General features: G+C 34.7%; 2 protein-coding genes across 2 annotated transcripts in view; one reads left to right on the forward strand and one right to left on the reverse strand.

Moving 5' to 3' along the window:
- LOC136030189 (queuine tRNA-ribosyltransferase accessory subunit 2-like) overlaps positions 1 to 8261 on the forward strand; it is a gene marked incomplete in the record, with an annotated part of 36709 nt that extends 28448 nt beyond the window's left edge. Inside the window, 2 exon segments of the mRNA XM_065708940.1 lie at positions 1219 to 1344; positions 7742 to 8261. Of these exon segments, the coding sequence (XP_065565012.1) occupies positions 1219 to 1344; positions 7742 to 7844 (229 nt within the window).
- Positions 7840 to 18955, reverse strand: LOC136030191 (protein FAM32A-like). Its single transcript, XM_065708944.1, has 3 exons — positions 18850 to 18955; positions 10657 to 10807; positions 7840 to 8018 (listed from the first exon to the last, which is right to left on the reverse strand). The coding sequence occupies exons 1-3, from the start codon at positions 18912 to 18914 to the stop codon at positions 7896 to 7898; spliced, it is 339 nt and encodes a 112-aa protein (XP_065565016.1). The 5' UTR covers positions 18915 to 18955; the 3' UTR covers positions 7840 to 7895.
- Between the last annotated feature and the right edge of the window lie 453 nt (positions 18956 to 19408).

A 19408-nucleotide genomic window follows, 5' to 3' on the forward strand; every position in this document is an offset into this window, starting at 1 on the left:
AATTTCTTAATAGCACGAACAAGGCCCTAAAATATGCATTCTTGTTGTTTAGCATGCGAAGACGAAGATGAAGAAGGGGACGAGCAGCGAATATCGATGTAAACTATTTTTTATCGAGCTTTCATCTGGGAATGAGAGAATATCACGTCAGAAAATTGATTTTCATCGCAATTTCTTACACAACACACCGGGATGCTAAGATACTTTGAGGAAATACAATGGCAAATAATCCTTCTCTGTCCAAACCCAGTTAGTGGTTTTATTTTTGCCATATACTAGAAAAGCCTGAACATTTAAGTCATTGTTTTAATATTATCCCACCATCACCTGGATGTCTTACCAGGTTTTAACTGCGTGCGAAGTTTTTAATGAAATTGTTCATAGAACACGGTCTTTATTTATTAAAAGCAAATTAATTTTGGGTAATTTTTAAGCCTTGTTTCTAATCATCATCTCAGGGCTCAAGAATTAATTTTACAAATATACAAAGGCTAGACTTAAATTAAGCACAGGCAAAGGCTGGCTCAGGAAAAGCACAACCTACACTGCCACAAATCTGGGCAAAACTCAACCCGTGCAAATACTCGACTAACGTAAATCGCCCATTCAATTTAGACTAATCTACAGGTCTGAATTTCATTTTAGCCATTCAGGTCTTACGTGGTTGACTTTTGCTGGGTTAACTCTTACATAAGAAAGGTTTCCAGTGTGAAATTTTTGTATACGTTTTGATGGTTGAATTGCCATTGAATTCCTCGTAGTTGAATCTTGTAGGCTGAGCTTTGCTATGCTCAATTTTGGGTTGGCAATAGGTTGTTCGGTTGAATTATTTAGTATATAGTTTACTAGGAATAATGTATCTCGCAAATTTTTATGTCAAATTTATGCAAAAATTATCGCCAAAATTTTATGTCATTATTTATGTCGCAAATAATCTATATCAAAATTCGCATAAGAATTGTTCATATTCTTCGGAATTATTATTATATTTATTATTATTATCAAATCTAACACTCGCCGCATTTTCCGATAGAAACCTTAAATTTCCGTCTCGTTAAGCTGTTTTGAAAAAGGTTATTTCTTGATTATATTAGATAGATGTATATGCAATATTGACACATCTCTAACTTGATTCTGGCGTTGAGGTCATAGTTTGTGGGTTTTTGCAAGGGTTTGCGCTCATTGTATTCTTTTTATATATATATTTTTTTTTTTTAGATTCCGAGACGACGTCCAGCCGATATCATCTAAGTGTGAATGCTATACTTGTCGAAAATATTCTAGAGCATATATCAATCATCTTTTGACTGTCAAGGAATTATTAGGCCCAATTTTGCTGATGATGTAAGCTATTTCCTTTAAGCTCTGTGATTTTTTTTTTCTTTATTTAGTGTAATTTATAGTCTATCTAAAATCAAAACAATCTCTAAAAAAGAGGCTTGGAGTTAGAACTTATCAATTGGTGACGTCTGCAAACTGTTGAACATCTTTTTTTCTTTGGAACACAATAATTGCTCATAACAATCTTTTTGCTGGGAATATGTTTGGATTTTGGATCAAATTATGAAATTCTAAAATTTTCTTATACTTTAAACTAGGCTCTTCAGGTATTCACCCATTACTTTAGAAACAAAATGAAAAAATGGTAGAAAAAGTCTGAATATTGAACGTTTAAGGGCTCGAAGTTTGCAAAAATCACTTTTAAATCTTGTTTGCACTTTTACTGAAGAATATTCCCCCTTTCAGGCTGTTTCTAAGCCTGCACCTTTTATTGAGGCTATACATATAAAATAGTTATATGAGAACCCCGAAAAAAGGGGGGAAAATACTGTATATTCTGCAAGTATTATCGAGTTTGTTGCTCGAAACCAAATGATAGTCCAATTTTAGAAGTATAAAAGTACAATTTCCTTGTTAATTAAGATTGTATTTACTGTCAGGAGTTGAAAGGAAAGTAAAAATTATCAATTTTCATTTGCTGATGATGGCCTTAATTCAGCTCTGCATAACAAAAATATAAGAGGGAGTTAAATTTCCATATTTTCTTTTCTTCTGGGTTCTAAGTGGATGATGTAAACCAGGTTTATTAATAGCTAAAATAGTTACTGGAAATTACAGATGCAGATTTCGACAGTACAATAAAGCATGGGGCTGAATGTTAACAATTATGCATCGCGTTTTTATTACCTGCTTGTCTACACGGCATTTCGAAAGGAAAATTATAGACACCTTTCCATTGCAGAATGGGGTTGTATATGAGTCCTGGTCACTTGCGATTGTAAAGAATTCCAAGATTTTTACTGGGCCATGGAGAAGGTCTCTTATAAGAGACTACAAAATATTAAGAATATTTACTATTCGTGTTATTTTTGGTGAAACTCTACCTCAGGAAATCTGGCTGCATTACGAGAAATCTTGCCTTTGAGTTGTTTTCTCTGCAGCTTCGGTTGCTGTTCTTTTGGTCTTTCTTTTCCAGTCAGCTTTTTCCCCATTGGCTGTTTTATTACTTTTATTTTTGTTAAATTTTTTTTGATCGTCTTAATTGAATTCCATGAAAATATTGGATAACGCTATCGGGTTCTAAAGATACATGTGTCTACGAATTTTACGACTGCACTAAGCTATATCTACAGTTTTTAATTTTTTCTTAAAACGAAATCTCACTATTGTAATTACCTTATTGAAAACCATAAAACTATTTACACAATTGCTATTTTTTTAAAGTCTCTATTCTTATGGTTCAAAAAGCTACACTTTTCTCTCCGAAAGTAGTTTAAACACAGGCATATATTTTGAAGTTCTTTTGTATCCTCATTGTTCCAAAACTACTCTGGAAACCTTTCATATCTCTAACTTGAATAGTTATTTCACGTTCCTAGCTTTGATAGATTATTTGCAAATCACTAGCAGGACAGATAAACAAATAAATAATTAGACACTTCATTATATACATATTCATGGGCTGCTGAGGACTATGGCCGAGCTTGGGGTGAAACTCTTCTACCTGCTCCCCCCCCCCCGTTCTGTAACCTCCAACTGGAAAAATATAGCTGTGAAAAAAATGCTTCACTAATCTTCATGCAAAAAAGAAAAAAAAAAAAAAGCAATGCAATTCGTCCTCTCTTGTGAACTAAATTCTGAAGTAACAAAATTCTTATTTCTTTCTATTCAGAAAAGCTATATTTGCTGCATTTTCAGAGTTGCTTCCAATTCAACCGCACCTCAGCCCCCTCTTTTTTATGCCCAGGTATAGCCCTAGACTACACCAAAAGTGCTTTGACTTCGATTTTTTCTACTGAAAAGGCGACACGAACCGACTTTTGGTAAGAAATACGCACAAAAAGAATGCGAAACAGCAAAACTAGCAAATTTAATTTTGGTAATAAAAAAAATTGGTAATCTTGGTGCAAGATTGCTCTTCTAAACTAGCTACGACAATAGTTTGGTTTAACCCCAATTCTGAGAGGGGAGGTTAAGCTGGAAGCTACTCTTACAATTCAAGGTATAATAACTTCCTGAATGTAATGAAATAAGAATTGTGTTATCGTAGATCTTCAGTTTTTGCATATTGTAGTGTTTGGTTTAAAAGAAGGAAAAAACCTTACTGTTACCAAATAGAATATATTGAATCTCGAAATCACAGTCAAAAGAAATTCACAGGAAGACCAAAGAAACCCAGTAACAGGTTGAAAAGTGACAATACTACTACTACTACTAATAACTCACTGCAGCACCAAGCCGCCTGAGGCCAACACAGCTACGCACGCTCCTCCTCCAACCTAATCTATTTAAAGCCTCCCTCTTTACACCCTCCCAGGAAGTTCCCATTTCCTTTAAATCCTTATTTATGACATCCTCCCAACCCAGACAAGGACGACCTGCTTTCCGTGTAGCCCCAGACGGTTGGCCAAAAAGGACAATCTTCGGTAATCTGTCATCCTTCATCCGTAGAACGTGGCCCAGCCATCTCAACCTTTCTTTCATTATAGCCCCAGAAAGCGGGATTGAACCACACTTTTCGTACAACCTACTGTTTGAAATACGGTCAGTCAGCCGGGTACCCAGAACAATCCGTAGGCAATTTCTCTGGAAAACATCTAGTAAATTTTCATCTGCTTTTCGGAGTGTCCATGCTTCAGAGCCATATTTGACCACTGTCATCACTGTAGCTTCCAATATTCTAATCTTGGTTTGTAGGCTTATCTTTCTATTCTTCCAAACTTTTTTTAACTGTGAAAAAACACCCTGAGCTTTAGCTATTCTACTTTTAACATCTTCACTGCTCCCACCATCTTTATTAATAATACTACCAAGGTAACTGAAGCTCCCAACCTGATCAATCTTTTCGTTACCTAAGGTCACCTGTTCATCTTCACTTATTCCTAACCTTAGTGACTTAGTCTTCTTAACATTAATTTTCAAGCCTATTTTAGCACCCTGAACTCGTAAAACCTCTAAAAATTCATTCATTTTGCTCACACTTTCATCTAATATGCTTAAATCATCAGCATAATCTAAGTCCAGGAGAGTTCTTCCTCCCCATTTGATTCCATGGTCTCCAATTGCCTTTCCTGTGCTCCTTAAGACGAAGTCCATCAAAATGATCCATATAAAGGGGGATAGAACACAACCCTGCTTAACTCCTGATTTAATACAAAACCAGTTGCTAACCTCATTTCCTACCTTAACCGCAGCAGTATTATTCTCGTACATAGCGCAAATCACTTTAATGTATTTTTCTGGTATACCATATAACGATAAGACCTTTGTTAACGCTGTTCTATCAACAGAATCGAAAGCTTGCTCATAATCGATAAAACTAAGGACCAAAGGTGTTTGACAACGAAGGGACTTCTCAATTATTAACCTAAGAGTGAAAACATGGTCGACACATCCTCTACCTTTTCTAAAACCGCATTGTTCTTCCCTTAAAACTTTGTCTACAGCATGTCTCAGTCTAAAAAGTATCATATTACTCAGTAATTTGCTACCTACAGAGACCAGACTAATACAGACTACAGACTAATGCCTCGATAATTCCGACATTCACTCTTGTCACCTTTCTTATACAGTGGTTTAATTAAGGTTTTCCTAAAATCATTGGGTACTTCCCCTTTTTCAAAAATCATGTTCATAATCTTCAGTAGCTTATTCCTAACCTCAGAGCCACCATATTTAAGGAACTCATTAATCATACTATCAGCACCTGGGGCCTTATTATTTTTTAATCCTTCTAGTACTGTCGCTAATTCTTCCTCACTAAACAAATCTTCCTTCACATCCAAGGTATCACAAACTTTTTCATTTTCATCTATATCTTTTCCTGCAACTGTATCTCGGTTTAGCACATTCTCAAAATGTTCCACCCATCTTTCTTTAACTTTTTCCTTATCACTAATTGTGACCCCATTTCTATCTTTAACTGGGACTAGTCCGGATCGGCTACTTCCTTTCAATTTATTAACATGCCAGTATAATATTTTACTATTATGCCGTCTAGCCGCATCTTCCAGATCCTCAGCAATTTTATCCATCGCCTCCATTTCACATCTCCTTAGTTCATATTTTAATGCTTTCTCCACTTTCTTTACATTCCTTTTGTTTTCATACGACCTATCGCTCAGATAATTCTTATACAAACCCCTTCTACTCTCTATTAAACCTAAAGCTTTTTCACTAATATTCCTAGTTGCTGTCTTAGCACTCTTCCCTAGGACACCATCAGCAACTTCACAAATTGTTTTTCTGAAATTATTCCATCCATCTTCCACATTGTCAAATTTTAAACCCTCAAGTTTAGTACTCAACTGTTCCTGGAATTTTTTTCTCAAATTTTCATCCTGAAGTCTACCAACATCATAACTTCCCGGGAGGGAGTTTCTCTTCCGAAATTTCAGCTTTAAATTAACCTTAGACACTACTAGATGGTGATCTTTACTTTTAACATCAATAACGGCACTCCTATACACCCTAGTATCTTGTATTGATCCTGCTAGTCTTCTGTTTACAATAACATAATCAATAAGGTTTGCTGTCTTACCATCACGTGAATACCATGTCAACTTATGGGCCATTTTGTGACCAAACACCGTATTGGTTATAACTAGGTTGTTATACCTACAAAATTGCAAAAGCCTATAGCCATTACTGTTTTCTTTTCCTACACCAAAATTACCTAGGCTAGGATACCATCTATCCCTATTTCTACCAACCTGGGCATTAAAATCTCCTAGCAAAAACACCATATTTCTACCTGGTACCCTGTCTATTTGCTCCTGTAACTGTAAGTAAAATTCATCTGAGTCACTAGTATCTCCATCAGTTGGTTCAATGGGGGCATATACTACTATAACTGATACCTAATGTTAATTTAGGTATCAGAGATTCTCAGAGAATTTAGCTTCTCCCAGAGATGGATGATTAGATTTTGCAATGAGAAGTAGTTAAAAAACATCAGTAAATCATATAGAGTGTCAGTTACCTCTACTCTAGGCATGTGAGCGAGGATTAGTTTCGAGGACGGGGTGGGGTGGTATTAAAAAAACATTGTGTGACTGTGTTAAAATACAATACATAATGTACTAGAGTTTTATGTAGAGGGCCCAGGCCCCTTGGAGAAAGAAATTACACATAGTTGGAAAAGGTTTCACAGTACCTTTTAAGAAAGAATTAGAATACTGATGAACAGAAAATTATCAGAAATACTCTTTAACCTCAAATTGTGCATCATATGAAAAGAACAAGTCATATTTTATACCTTCCTAGATCATATTTGCAGAATAAAAATATCCTTTTGCATGAAGTTTGTTAATGCTGCTGTATATGTATTTTAGCTGTTGTGCAAACCAGGCACGTACACAAGACTTTAGTTTAGAGGACTAACGTTTTATGGGGCCAGTGAAAAAATAGGAAAAAAGGTGACTAATATATGAAAAATGAAGTAAACTATGGAAAATCATAGTATTTTTGGACTTTGGAAGATGCCAATGTCCCTTGTTCAGATGCATGATCATATGCGAGCTTTTTGAGGCCGCAGGCGACATTTTAGGGAGGACACGCCTGATCAACCAGCAATGTGTAAAATATGGAAGATATTAGGGGGTAAATCCCGAAAATCAATAGATTTAGAGTGGGTTTAGGATTTAAATAATTGGGGGTCAGGTTCCCTTGTCAATTCTAGATTTTTTTTTTAAATATGCTCATATTAACAACAAAATTAAGAGTACAATTTAATTATTTTTTTTCTTACACAGGGATGCAACTCCTAAACTTGATTTGGGTGAAATTTTTACTTCAATTTTCTCTAACATATCAGGCCAAAAAAAGAACATGAATATGTCCAGCTAAAAGCAAAAATACCAGATTACTTTTTCACCCCCCCCCCCATTCCTGGAGCGTCAATTGGAGGGGGACAAGGGTTTCCCTCTAGATTTTGGAGGATACTTTTCTGTGGTATTCTCATTGAAAATTATCTCTTCTTTGTGATTTCTGTGAAAAATTAAAGAGAAACATCAAAACCGCTTTCCCTGGGTTTAAAAAAATAGATTTACTCCCCTCCCCCCTCCTCCTCTCCCACTACATATTCAGGAATTGACGCTAATGCCCCTCCCTTCTCGGCCGCCCTACACATATAACATGAAAATGAACACAACAGTATATTGTCTACTTTTGTCTTTATGGCTCTTTTCTTTCTCTGCTTATTCACTCCTAGTTTTACCTTTTAACGTATTGTTCTTTATAGGCATAATCTTCATCATTATATGAAGTTCTTCGAGTCTATACGTCACTGCTTGAAAGAAGACTGCCTCTCAGACTTGAAAACGGCTGTTATGAACACAATTTGAATAAAATAATTTATAAAGATACAAGTTAAAAAAGAAGACGAAAACATTGTTTTATTTCGTCCAGCTGACTTTTTGTATGTCAAAATGTTCAGTTAAGGAATCCAAATGACGGTTGAATTCTTCTACTTTTTGCTTATGTGTCTTCAGAGCCTTTTCTTTGATTTTCTTCTCCAGCTAGAAAATAACGGAATTTTAAAAATACTTTATAGGATACATTCCAACAGTGAACTAATTTGGCAAAATGCCGATTTCCATCTATTCAATTGACTTATCTTTCCTATCAGAACTAGTAGGTAATGATTGTGCACATCACTATGCAGTTAAATTTTTAAATTTCGCAAAATCGGTGAAATTAGATTTTAGTCTGTCTTATTAAATGTCAAGCAAGAATTACTATACAATAAATTTTAAACTAAATCATTCTTCTATAACATTTACCTATGTTACATCAGAGCTTATGTGCAAATGACAAAATGTGTTTCTTTAAAGATTGCTACAAAAGATAGTACATAATCTATGTTATACCTAAGGATAACATGTAGATGTCAGCTTTTCAATGTAAAAAGGTAAAAAAAAATTACAGGAGATGTTTCTATATGTCAATAAAGAGGGAAGAGAGTCAATCCCTTCATTTGGAGGAAGGTATTCAGATTAGGTTAAGCCTGCAATATTGAAACTGAGCTAGTTCTTCTCTGGTTCCCAAAATCGTAACTTTTAATAAATCAGAGCAATGTGCTAAAGGATTGAACTTAGGCATAAAGAGCATGGGTTTAAGGTGGTAGCAGACCTTCCCATTTCGGGTATTATGCTGTTTCATTGCTTGCCCAAGAATCTATTCGCTATGGGACCAAGTTATGTTTATTGACAAAAACTCTGTACACGCATTACTACAGTTAACTCCTGTATGCATTCTACCTTTGATTAATTACTGTCTGAGGCTAGCCTGAGTATTCAAAATAATGAAAATAGAATTTAAGCAGAAATTAGCTATAGAAATAAAGGCTTTGTGAAACATTTTGAAAGCAATAATTTTTCAGGACCTGTGTTATGCCATCCACACAAATATTGTTATGCCATTGGAAAATATTTCCAGGTTTTAATTTTCAAGTTCGAATTTCCATAGCTAACTTACGAAAAATTAAAGAAAGAGAAAACGGGTTTTAATTTCGACAAAGCAGTGAACAAAAATAAAATATAAAGACAAAACTACGCTTTAACTGAAAAAATTAAATTAATCCGAATATTTCAGCCCCACGACCGGGAGCCTTGCTCAATGGAAAAAAAATTACAAACGACAAAAAAGAAGAAAAAATGTTTTTTAAAACATAACACACACAAAAAACACGACAACTAAACACACGAAAAAAAATATAAATAAGAACAACTCACATTATAAACAAAACTAGTACTGATGGTAATAATTTAAGACAACTCCAAAGCAAATGTTTATGATGAAACCATGGTTCCTTTTCTCTGCAACAATCGGTGTATAAATGGGAATCTATTAAAAGTGACAAAACTTCCAGCACTAATAGTAATAATTTAAGACAACACCAAAGCAAATGTTCATAATGAAACCATGAACCTTTCCTCTGCAATGAAACCTTCCCTCTGCAACAATCAGTGTATAAAGAGTAAACTATTAAAAGTAATAGTTATTTACTTTAACAAAATAAAAGAAGGTCACCAATTATTACCATCATATTATTACATTCAGTGCTGGGAGTTTTGTTTATAAAGTGAGTTGTTCTTATCTATTTATTGAGTTTTTTTTCCTGTGTTTAGTTGTCATGTTTTTTTTTCTTTTGTGTGTTCTGTTTTAAAAAACATTTTTTTTTTCTTTTTTGTCATTTGTAATTTTTTTCTGTTGAGAAGCAGGGCTGAAATATTCGGATTATTTTTAGTTTTTTAGTTAAAGTGTAGTTTTGTCTTTATATTTTATTTTTTGTTCACTGCTTCATCAAAACTAAAACCAGTTTTCTCTTTGCTTAATGTTTCGTAAATGGAAAAGCAGTGTGGTCTATAAAAGTTCAAAGAAGGAACTGATTTGGTTTCTAGTCATAAATTTTTAGGGCAAGTTCCTTTATTTAAGGGATCTTTTAAACATAATAGTACACACATTCTATTCTTATTGGGAGTAATGAACATTGGAAGATTTCTCCTTGAGGAGAAGGGTTTTCTTGGCCAATCTATGGGTTTAGAATACCCCCTTGGATGCTGCATCAATCAATAATACATTCAGCAAAAGAGGAAAAAAACAACTTTTTTTGTATCTTTGATTTCTCCTTCTCAGCTTTCTCTGGTGATAGCTTTTTGCCCCTGCATAACCATGCCATTGCAACCACAATTCCAGTATAAAATAAAGCAAAAGATGTTTTTTATGTTAAATTTTGTTTATTAAAGTCATGCTCCTTTGAAATCATTTTGTTGTATCTTTTTATTGGTCTCTGATAACAAGTAACATATGTCAAGACCTTTCCTATAAGTCAGTGAAAAATGGTTCAAAAATATGATGCTAAAAAAAGGGACTTGTCAGGAAAATTTTTTTTTTTGTAGTTTCTTTTTCTTTTTCAGTTTGACATAAGAAGCTTCCATCACCACATTTGAGGGGTGAAAATTTAAAATTGTGTCCAAATAAAACCCTTGTTTTGTTCAAGTTTTAATATTCAAGTCTGCCTTAATTTGGTTAAACTACAAAATATCTTATAAGCTTAAATATATATTTGGGACAGGAAAAAAAAACCATCTTATTATTGTTGTAAATGCCAAACACCAAAATAGACAAATGGAATAAAGTGAGAATTTTACAAACCATTTTGTTTTTTGTTTCTTGAAAAGCAAGTTCAGCTCTAGTCTTCAAAACTTTCCTTTCAGCAACAGTCACACTTGATGACTTCTCAATAGACGAATTGACTTTTGGAACTTCTTCATTTCCATCTTTCTCCTGCTTCTTCTTTTTCTTTCTAAAACATATATTCAGCAATAATAGTCAAATAGTACAGTAATTCCAGAAGTCCTTCTCAACATCTACTGAAAAGCAAACCTTGCTGAAAGCATTGAGTACTACCATCTCCCTCCTAAACTCATAGATTATGGCTTAATATTATGAAATGCTTGTCCTTCCATGTTCTAATAACCTCATTTGGTTTAAAAACCTTCCATTTTTTATAGGTACACTGGATCAGGCGAAATTTGTTTTGTTGATTAATTTAAAAAAAACTTTTTCCACAAAACAAGTTTTTCAAAGAAAAGTAAAGAGCTCCATTAAGCCAAAAATGAGTGGAAACAAAGTCAAATAATTATTCTAAGCTTAAAACTACCTCAAATCACTATCAATAAATAAATAAAACTAAAAACGAACAGAAACTATAATAAATAGCCAAGCCAAACTCAAAATAAGCAAAAATTAATATTAATAGGGCTGATAACCCCCATACCTTCTCAAGACCAGAACATAATCTATGCTTCACTGAAAGAAATTTTCAGTTTAATTGACATATACTGATATTTATCTGTTAAAGTTTTGATAATGTTTATCTATGAAAGTAAAAAAGATGAAAACATTTAAAACTTGTTTTGAACAAATGGCTATGTCAGTTTTTTTTTTCAGATTTATTTGTGGAAAATACAATGTAAGGGGGGGGGGGAAGCAGCTGATCTCTATCACTTTGACTCTTAAAAAAGGAAATAGAAAATTTGATTTCCAGTCCAATGAGCCCCTCCCCCTGCAGAGTTTATACAACCACCCTTTCCATAAAAACCTTATATCCCCTTAGGGCATAACTTAGAATAGAATCGGTTTTATTTGCACAATCTCTCGTAGTCATAAAACTAAATGGCGCTTGTGCTCACAAAAAAAGGATTAATTCAAACGACAAAAAAAAATCAGAAGACAAATTGGATAAAATCAACAATTGTTATACTTTGATACAAAGAAAGGGATGAATGAGTTGGAAAAACGATTTGTGCGTGAAGGAGGTGCTGCTAATCTGTCAATTTTCTTCAACCTAGTACTTCGATGTTTCACTAAAACTGGTGGTAGTATCGATCTGTATTTATCACTTCTGAGAAGATATTGGCCAAATTCAAGGATCAAACTGAGACGACGCTCTTGAAGAGAGGGAATTTGTAAAGTGGATAATGCTAACTTATATTCGGTAAAAGCATCGCACAATATTACTTTGACTGCTCTTTTTTGTATTGACTCAAGCTGGTCACTTAGGTAAATAGTGTTATTGACTTGTGGGCCCCATACAGGAGATGCATACTCTAAAATTGGTTGAATGTAAGTGAGATAGGCTATCCTTAGTTGTGTCACTGAGAAACCAAATTGACGCATTAGTATAAGTGTCCGGATTGCACTATTTGCCTTTTTGATAATTGTATTGACATAAAGGCTGAAAGAGCAGTCGATGCTAAACTTGACACCAAGCACTACTGCCGAAGATTCACTAGGATAAGGAGGAGGAGGGCACACAAAGTCTCTCTTCAGGGGATTAAAGTGAAGGATTTTAGTCTTTCCTTTGTTGATTTGGAGGCTGTTCGCAGTACATTCATCTTTAAAGTTGTTGATTATTTCGTTACAGAATTGGGGGACAGCCTCAGATTCCTCAACAATGTACTTCAGTAGGACTGACAAGTCGTCTACATACTTAAATATTTCTTCATAGCCGGAAAGGATGAAATTTATCACTGCCAAAAACAGTAGACTAGCGAGCTTAGTACCTTGTGGGGCTCTGCATGTAAGCTCTACCCATTCGGAGTCAGTATCTCCTGGGAAAAGACTGTAAACGTACTGATAGCAGGCTTAAAAAATTGATCACTAAAAGGAGAATATGTTTTGGCGCACCCATGGTTTGTAGATTTGTGATAGCAATGGAATGGTGAATAAGATCAAAAGCCTTTCGGTAGTCTACAAGGAGAAGGTCGACTATAGCACTTCCTTGGTCAAGCCACTCAACAATGAAATGGTACATCCATACTAAATAAACAGTTGTGCTGCTGCCTCTTAAGCATCCATACTGATACGGGTCTAGATGTGCAGAGACCTGTGACATAAGTTTGTGGTAAATAAACGTTTCTGCAACTTTAGAAAAGTTTGGAGTTGATCACAAGATTTTGGACACCTTACTTTTGGAATAACGCGGACAAATGCTCTTTTCCAAGCACTAGGGAATACTTGCTGACGGAAACATTGGTTGATTATAGAAGAGTGGCTTAGCAAGAAAAATGGCGAAATCGCGTAACAGCTTGACTGGAAGCTCACCTGGGTAGGATGCACAGTTTGCTTTCAGTCTTAGGAGTTTCTTATAAACAGTGAATTCAGAGACTTCACATACGTCCTCAATCTCTGCACCAGCAATGATAGTATCAATTTCTGATTTGGTGATTGATGGAAATGTGGTACAAATGTCAGCAAAAAAAGAATTGACTTCATTAGCTGAGGTTAAGGTACCATCCTCTTTGAGCAGCCTTAGATCTCTGAGTGTTGTCTTACTGGTAAGTCTTTTTACAGAGGAATGCCATTGTGGGGGTCTATTGTGAGTAAGGGAGTAATTTTATCCCTCACATACTGCCTCTTGGCGCGTTTGTTCAGTTTAACAATATGATTACGCAACTTGGCTAAAGCTACGGTATCACCAGTGATATGAAGACAACAACAGGTTTTTAAAACCCTTCCACTGAGAGATATTGGGGAGGGAAGGTTGTCGTTCTCAAAGACATAATTTCCAGAGCTTTGAACCATGCTAAACAAAATGGCTATCTCAATTTTTTAATTAGATGTGTTTTGGAAAAATAATGGGGGGGGCTTGTTGCCCTCCAATCACTTTTGATTATTAGAAAAGATCCTTTCAATTTCCAATTGAATGAGCAATTTTTGAAGTTTCTATGACAACAAAGACTCAAACAACCTCCTTTTCTGATCAATCATTTGAGCATCATTTCCTTCAAAAATTGCAGGACAAATACCTATGCCAACATATTTGTGAGGATATTAAAATAAGAAACACTTAGTAATGGATAAGAAATAAAAGAGAAAGAAATAGAGCAACTTGGCTCATTCAGTCAAATTGTGAGTCACTGGAATTTTCTATCACTGCATCAGCTCAAAGTTGCCCAAAAAGGTTTTGGAAATATATAAGAAAAAACCAAACTTCACAGTCTCCATCCTCCACTTAATTCACTGACCCGGAAACACAGACAAATATAGACAATGATAATGAAAAAGCTAAACATTTTAATAAACTTTTTTCATTTGTTTTTACAAAAACCCACAGTGAAACTCCTACTGATCCTGTTTTTTCTCTGAATTTCACAATAGATTTCAATGACTCTGATTTTAATGATAAACAAGTTTTTGAGGTCCTGAAGCATCTTGATACAAATAAATCAACAGACATTCATGGATTTTTGAACCATATGATCCACAAACTTGCAATAGTACTCACTAAACCATTGACATATTTGTATAATCTGTGTCTGGTACTTGCCCTTTGGCATGGAAAAAAGCAATAATCAAACCCCTGTATAAAAGTGGCACAAAAACACAACTTAAAAACTATAGGACAATATCAAACACATCAATTTTTTCCAGAGTTATGGAAAAACTAATTGTCAAGAGAATACAAAATTATTTTGAATCAAATCTTCTTTAGCATCCATTCAACACAGTTTCTGTAAAATATGTTCATGTAATACACAGTTTTTGGAAGTAGTTACTGATTTTCATAGAATGGCAGATGAAGGTCTTATGTTTGATTGCATTAATATAGATTTTTCTAAGGCATTTGTAAAATTACTATTTTGCTTTTACTTCAAAAGTATGAGGTATATCACCTTGGTGCCATAATGTTCAATTGGATTGGTGATCATTTAACAGGCAGGACGCAACAAGTGATTGTAGGTGATGCTTTGTCCTCTGCTGAGATAGTTTTAAGTGGTGTTCCACAAGGTAGTTGCCTTGGTCTGGTACTTTTCTGCCCTTTCATCAATGACATGCTTCTTGTTGTCTGCCATTCCACAGTTAAAATATTTACAGATAATGTAAAGCTTTACTGCTCCTTGACAAATTCAGATGAAGCTTCATTGCTTCAAAAAGACTTGGATGTCAACTCCATGTTGGTCAACAAAAATAAGTGTAGGGTCATCCATTACTTTTGCAAGGTAGAACAAAGTTACCATTACAATCTTGCTGGACATTTAATTTTACCTGTTGAAAATGTCTAAGACCTTGGTGTTCATTTTGATTCCAGTTGTAGATTTGACAGGCATGTCTCTGAAATAACTTGTTAGGCAAACTATCATCTATTATGTCTCAAATGCAATTTCCTTCAGTTTAACCTCTGTTCATTCATTGCCATTTATAAATCAACAATTCAACCTATACTCAAATACAATTCATCAGTATGGTATCCATTGAATAAAAAAGACAGAGCAAGAGTTGAAAAATACAGTGAAGGGGTACTAAGCTTGTACCATATCTGAAACATTTGCCATGTGAAAATAGACTGTGCAGGCTAGGACAACCAAGTCTTCAATTCTGAAGGGATAGGGCAAACATTCTGAACATATTCCATATAATCAAAGGCATGAATAATATAAGTACATCACAGTTCTTCACATTTAATGACAATAACAGGACCTGTTATCACCCACATAAATTGTACCCTTCACTCTCAAAAAGGAAAATAGGCCAACATTCATTTTGCAGCAGGGTGTGGAAGCCATGGAATAACCTCCCACCTGCAAATTTCTAACAGACAATATAAACACATTCAAAACAAAACTAGCAGAAACACATTTTCACAGTAAATAATTTATAGTATTTTTTGTCAGTGTTTGTTGTAGTTGTTATTTTTCTTAGATTTGTATGTGTGTATTATGTTGTCAGCACTGTCATAACTTATTTTTATTATGTTTAGTGCAACAAGCTTGAAAGCTTACCATATTTGGTATTAATAAAAAAAATGGTCATCTCAAAATTTCTATCATATGCACTTTGGGGAAATATGAGGTATGGGGGGGTATCAACCCTCTGATCACTGAATCTGAAAAGAGGCACTATAACTTCTGATTACCAATCCAATGAGCCCTCTCCAAAGTTTACACAATCACTATTTCTATATTAACTTCTATATTTACCCAGGGTATAACTTACAACCCTTGCCTTGAGGGATATGGGAGGGTTGGGATCCTCAACTAAATAAAATCTAGACCTTTCAACAATGTTGAACAAAATGGCTATCTCAAAATTTTAACTGGATGTGTTTGGAGGAGTAGTGGGCATAGGAGGTAGCTAGTTGCCCTCCAATCACTTTCAACTATTAAAAAGGGCACTAGCCATTTCAATTTCCAATTGAAATCAAATAGTTGTGGGCATTAAGCTGTGGCTAATTGTAGAAAAAGCCAAGACAGATAGTCCATTTGAGTGAGAGGCAAATCTGGCATTAATCCCCTTATTAGGATTGTATAAGCTTCTACAAAAACTCCTTTGATACAAAGTGCCCTATTCTAAGACCAAAAAGAAAAGAAAAAATACTTTATACCCACATCACTCTTTATTTAGACAGCACTATTGATTGCTGCCTATAATTTCTCTTTCTTCAAATTTGAACTTGCATGCCATATTGATAATAATTAAATTTGAAAAAAAGTTTTTTCACAGGAAGTAATGAGCAACATTGAAACTTAAAATGATCAAAAATTATTCTATATGTGAGGGGGATTGCCCTCTCCTCAATCCCTTGCTCAATTTTCTACAAATTGTCTAGTACTTTAAAAAAGCTTCTTATGCCAACTAATGGCCCTTGTGTTTCAGGAGTTGAACTTAAGGAATTTGGACAAACTTTACAATAAAGAGCAAGGTCCTAAAGAAAAGTTTCTGTTTGTTTTAAGCATTAAAGTTACTCCTTCCTTTCAGTTGAAAAAAAATAGTTTGTTTTATCTAGGCTAATTTCTGATCTTTTTTTAAGTCAGGTCATAAAATCTGTCTCTCCCATCTGTGAAAAATTTTGCTCCAGAAAATCACCCCACAAAAAAATCCCCCCTGGACAGTTTTCTTGTTGTTAATATTTCCCTTGTAAAATTCCTTATGTCCATTTGAAAAAAAAAACTGTTTTTCATATATTGTTGTATTCAAATAATACTGTACCCTCCCCCCTCTTACATGGCAAATTTTCCCCAGAAATTCCCTCCCTATGCAAAGTTCCTCCTTCAGGAGATTCACCCTCCCTGCTGAAAATTTCCCCTAGACAATGCCCTCAGAATATTCTCTTCACATATAAAATCTACTCTTTGAGGCATCTGCCCCCTGCCTAAAAAATGACCAACCACTACTCATTAGTAATAGCTGATGTGAACTTTGACATTATTAAAACTTATGAAAGATGAAGCATATTAGTTTAGCTAAAATAAATGTCAAAAAAATATTCCTACAATAAGAAGCATGATATCACCAAATAAAACTCTTAGTCAAACTTAGTCTAACTGAAGGGAGATCAATTCCTACCCCTTCCCTCATAAGCCTACCCCTTCCTATATTTATCTGCAGGCTCCAGGAGATTTAGAGAATCTGGGCATTGAAATATGCTATTTTAGGCATCTGCTATCCCCCTGTTTACACAATTACTACTCATAAGTGTGATCTAAGGTAATCTAAGGTAATTATATCCAAATTCTTGAAATCAAAATTTATCAAGTTTAGCCAGTAAAATTCTAGTTTAGTGACTTGTTGCTATTTTGGAAAGGGGTTAGGTTAGGAAAATGAAACTTTCACAAATGGGTCTACAGGCTGAAGTATAGCCCAGGAAGGTATTTTAAATTACCCATCTCTACTCCTTCTCCCTCTAGAGGGCCCTGAGATTTGCCTACATGAAAGGTTTTGAAATTTGTACATGACCTATTGAAATTATGACAAAACAACATTTTACATTAATTTGCAGTTATCAATTGCTTTTTCCCTGCCTTTAGTTCTGAAAATGCAATTCCTGTTATTAGAGTAGAATTATGAGCCATATCAATGGTTTTTTTTCAAAATTTAGGAAATGTATTTGCATATCTTTAAAACCTTATAAATTGGGATTGAGCAAAGTTGTGAAGCTGAAAACAAGTTTTTTGTACTTCCTTTGGTAAAATTCTAGTTAATTGACTTCTTGCTATCTCAGAAAGGGTTTAGGTTAGGAAAATGAAATTTTAAGTGGTGAATTCTAGAGACTATAGTATGTCCTGGGAAGGTATTTTGAAATAGCTATCTCTACTCCTTCTCCCTCTAGAGGGCCATGACCTTTGATGACCTTAAAAATATGTGTGTTATAAAAGTGAAACCTTGCCAAATAGATATTCAGCTTAATTGAAGTACAACAAAGGTGTTTTCAGCTTCATAGCTTTGCTCAACTCTATTTTATAAGGTTTTAAAGATATGCAAATACATTTCCTAAATTTTGAAAAAAAACATTGATGTGGCTCAAAATTCTACTCAAATAACAGGAATTGCATTTTTCAGAGCTAAAGGCAGAGGAAGGGCAACTGGTAACTGAAAATTAAGGTAAAATGTTGTTTTGTCAAAATTTCAATAGGTATAGACCTGTCATGTAGGCAAATTTCAGGGCCCTCTAGAGGGAGAGGGAGTGGAGGTATGTACTTCAAAATACCTTCCCAGGACATACTTAGGCCTGTAGACCCATTCCTGAAAGTTTCATTTTCCTAACCTAGCCCCTTTCTAAGATAGAAAGAAGTCACTAAACTAGAATTTTACCCCAAATCTTTCATTCACCCTTACATAGCTCAAAAAGCTTACCAAGCTAATAAATGTCACTCCAAATAGAGGATGTGATAAGGAAACATTTAAAGGAAATAGGAACTTCTTTGAAGGGTGTAAATAGAGAGGATTTGAATAGATTCAGGTGGGGTGTATATAGCTGTGTTGGCCTCAGATGGCTTGGTGCTGCAGTGAGTTGCAAGTAGTAGTATTATATCCAAATTATGTAAATCAAAATTTAAAGCCTACTGTTTAGGTGCTGAAGGAGGTTTTTTCAATTTTAATCCTCCTTTTACCACATAATCAAAATCCATGTCTTCCGATTCTTCTTGCTATTCTGTATCAAACGTCAGCGCTCCCTATCATAACAAAAGCATTAGCTTCGATAGTAAAGAGCAACATGTCTACTGTGTATGAATTTTTTCGACACTTTATTGCAGAAAGGGTGATCATAGAATCTTGGCAGGGGGCTTGTTCAGTCAAACATGAAAACTTTTTGTGCTCTATAGGCCAAAATAATTGGGAGGTGATGAGCCCCTTCCCATTCCTTTTTTGCGCAAAGCACCCTTTCACCAACTCCCCCTCCCCGAAGCCGATAAAAATTTTGGGGTAGATTTTTGATTCAAAACAATTGAAAGGTCTAAAAGATGAGATTCCAGGAGGACAAGTCCTTGTGGCTAAAGGGTGAGACTCTTAAATGATGCAGTGTTTTTGTAGAAAAGACAAGTCAATTTGCTCACTAACTTTGGCGTGATAATGTATGAATTGCGAAAAATTTTATTTGTTATTGGTGATATTGAAAATTACA

This window comes from Artemia franciscana, chromosome 8, assembly GCF_032884065.1.
Source record: "Artemia franciscana chromosome 8, ASM3288406v1, whole genome shotgun sequence".
NCBI classification, from domain to species: Eukaryota; Metazoa; Arthropoda; class Branchiopoda; order Anostraca; family Artemiidae; genus Artemia; species Artemia franciscana.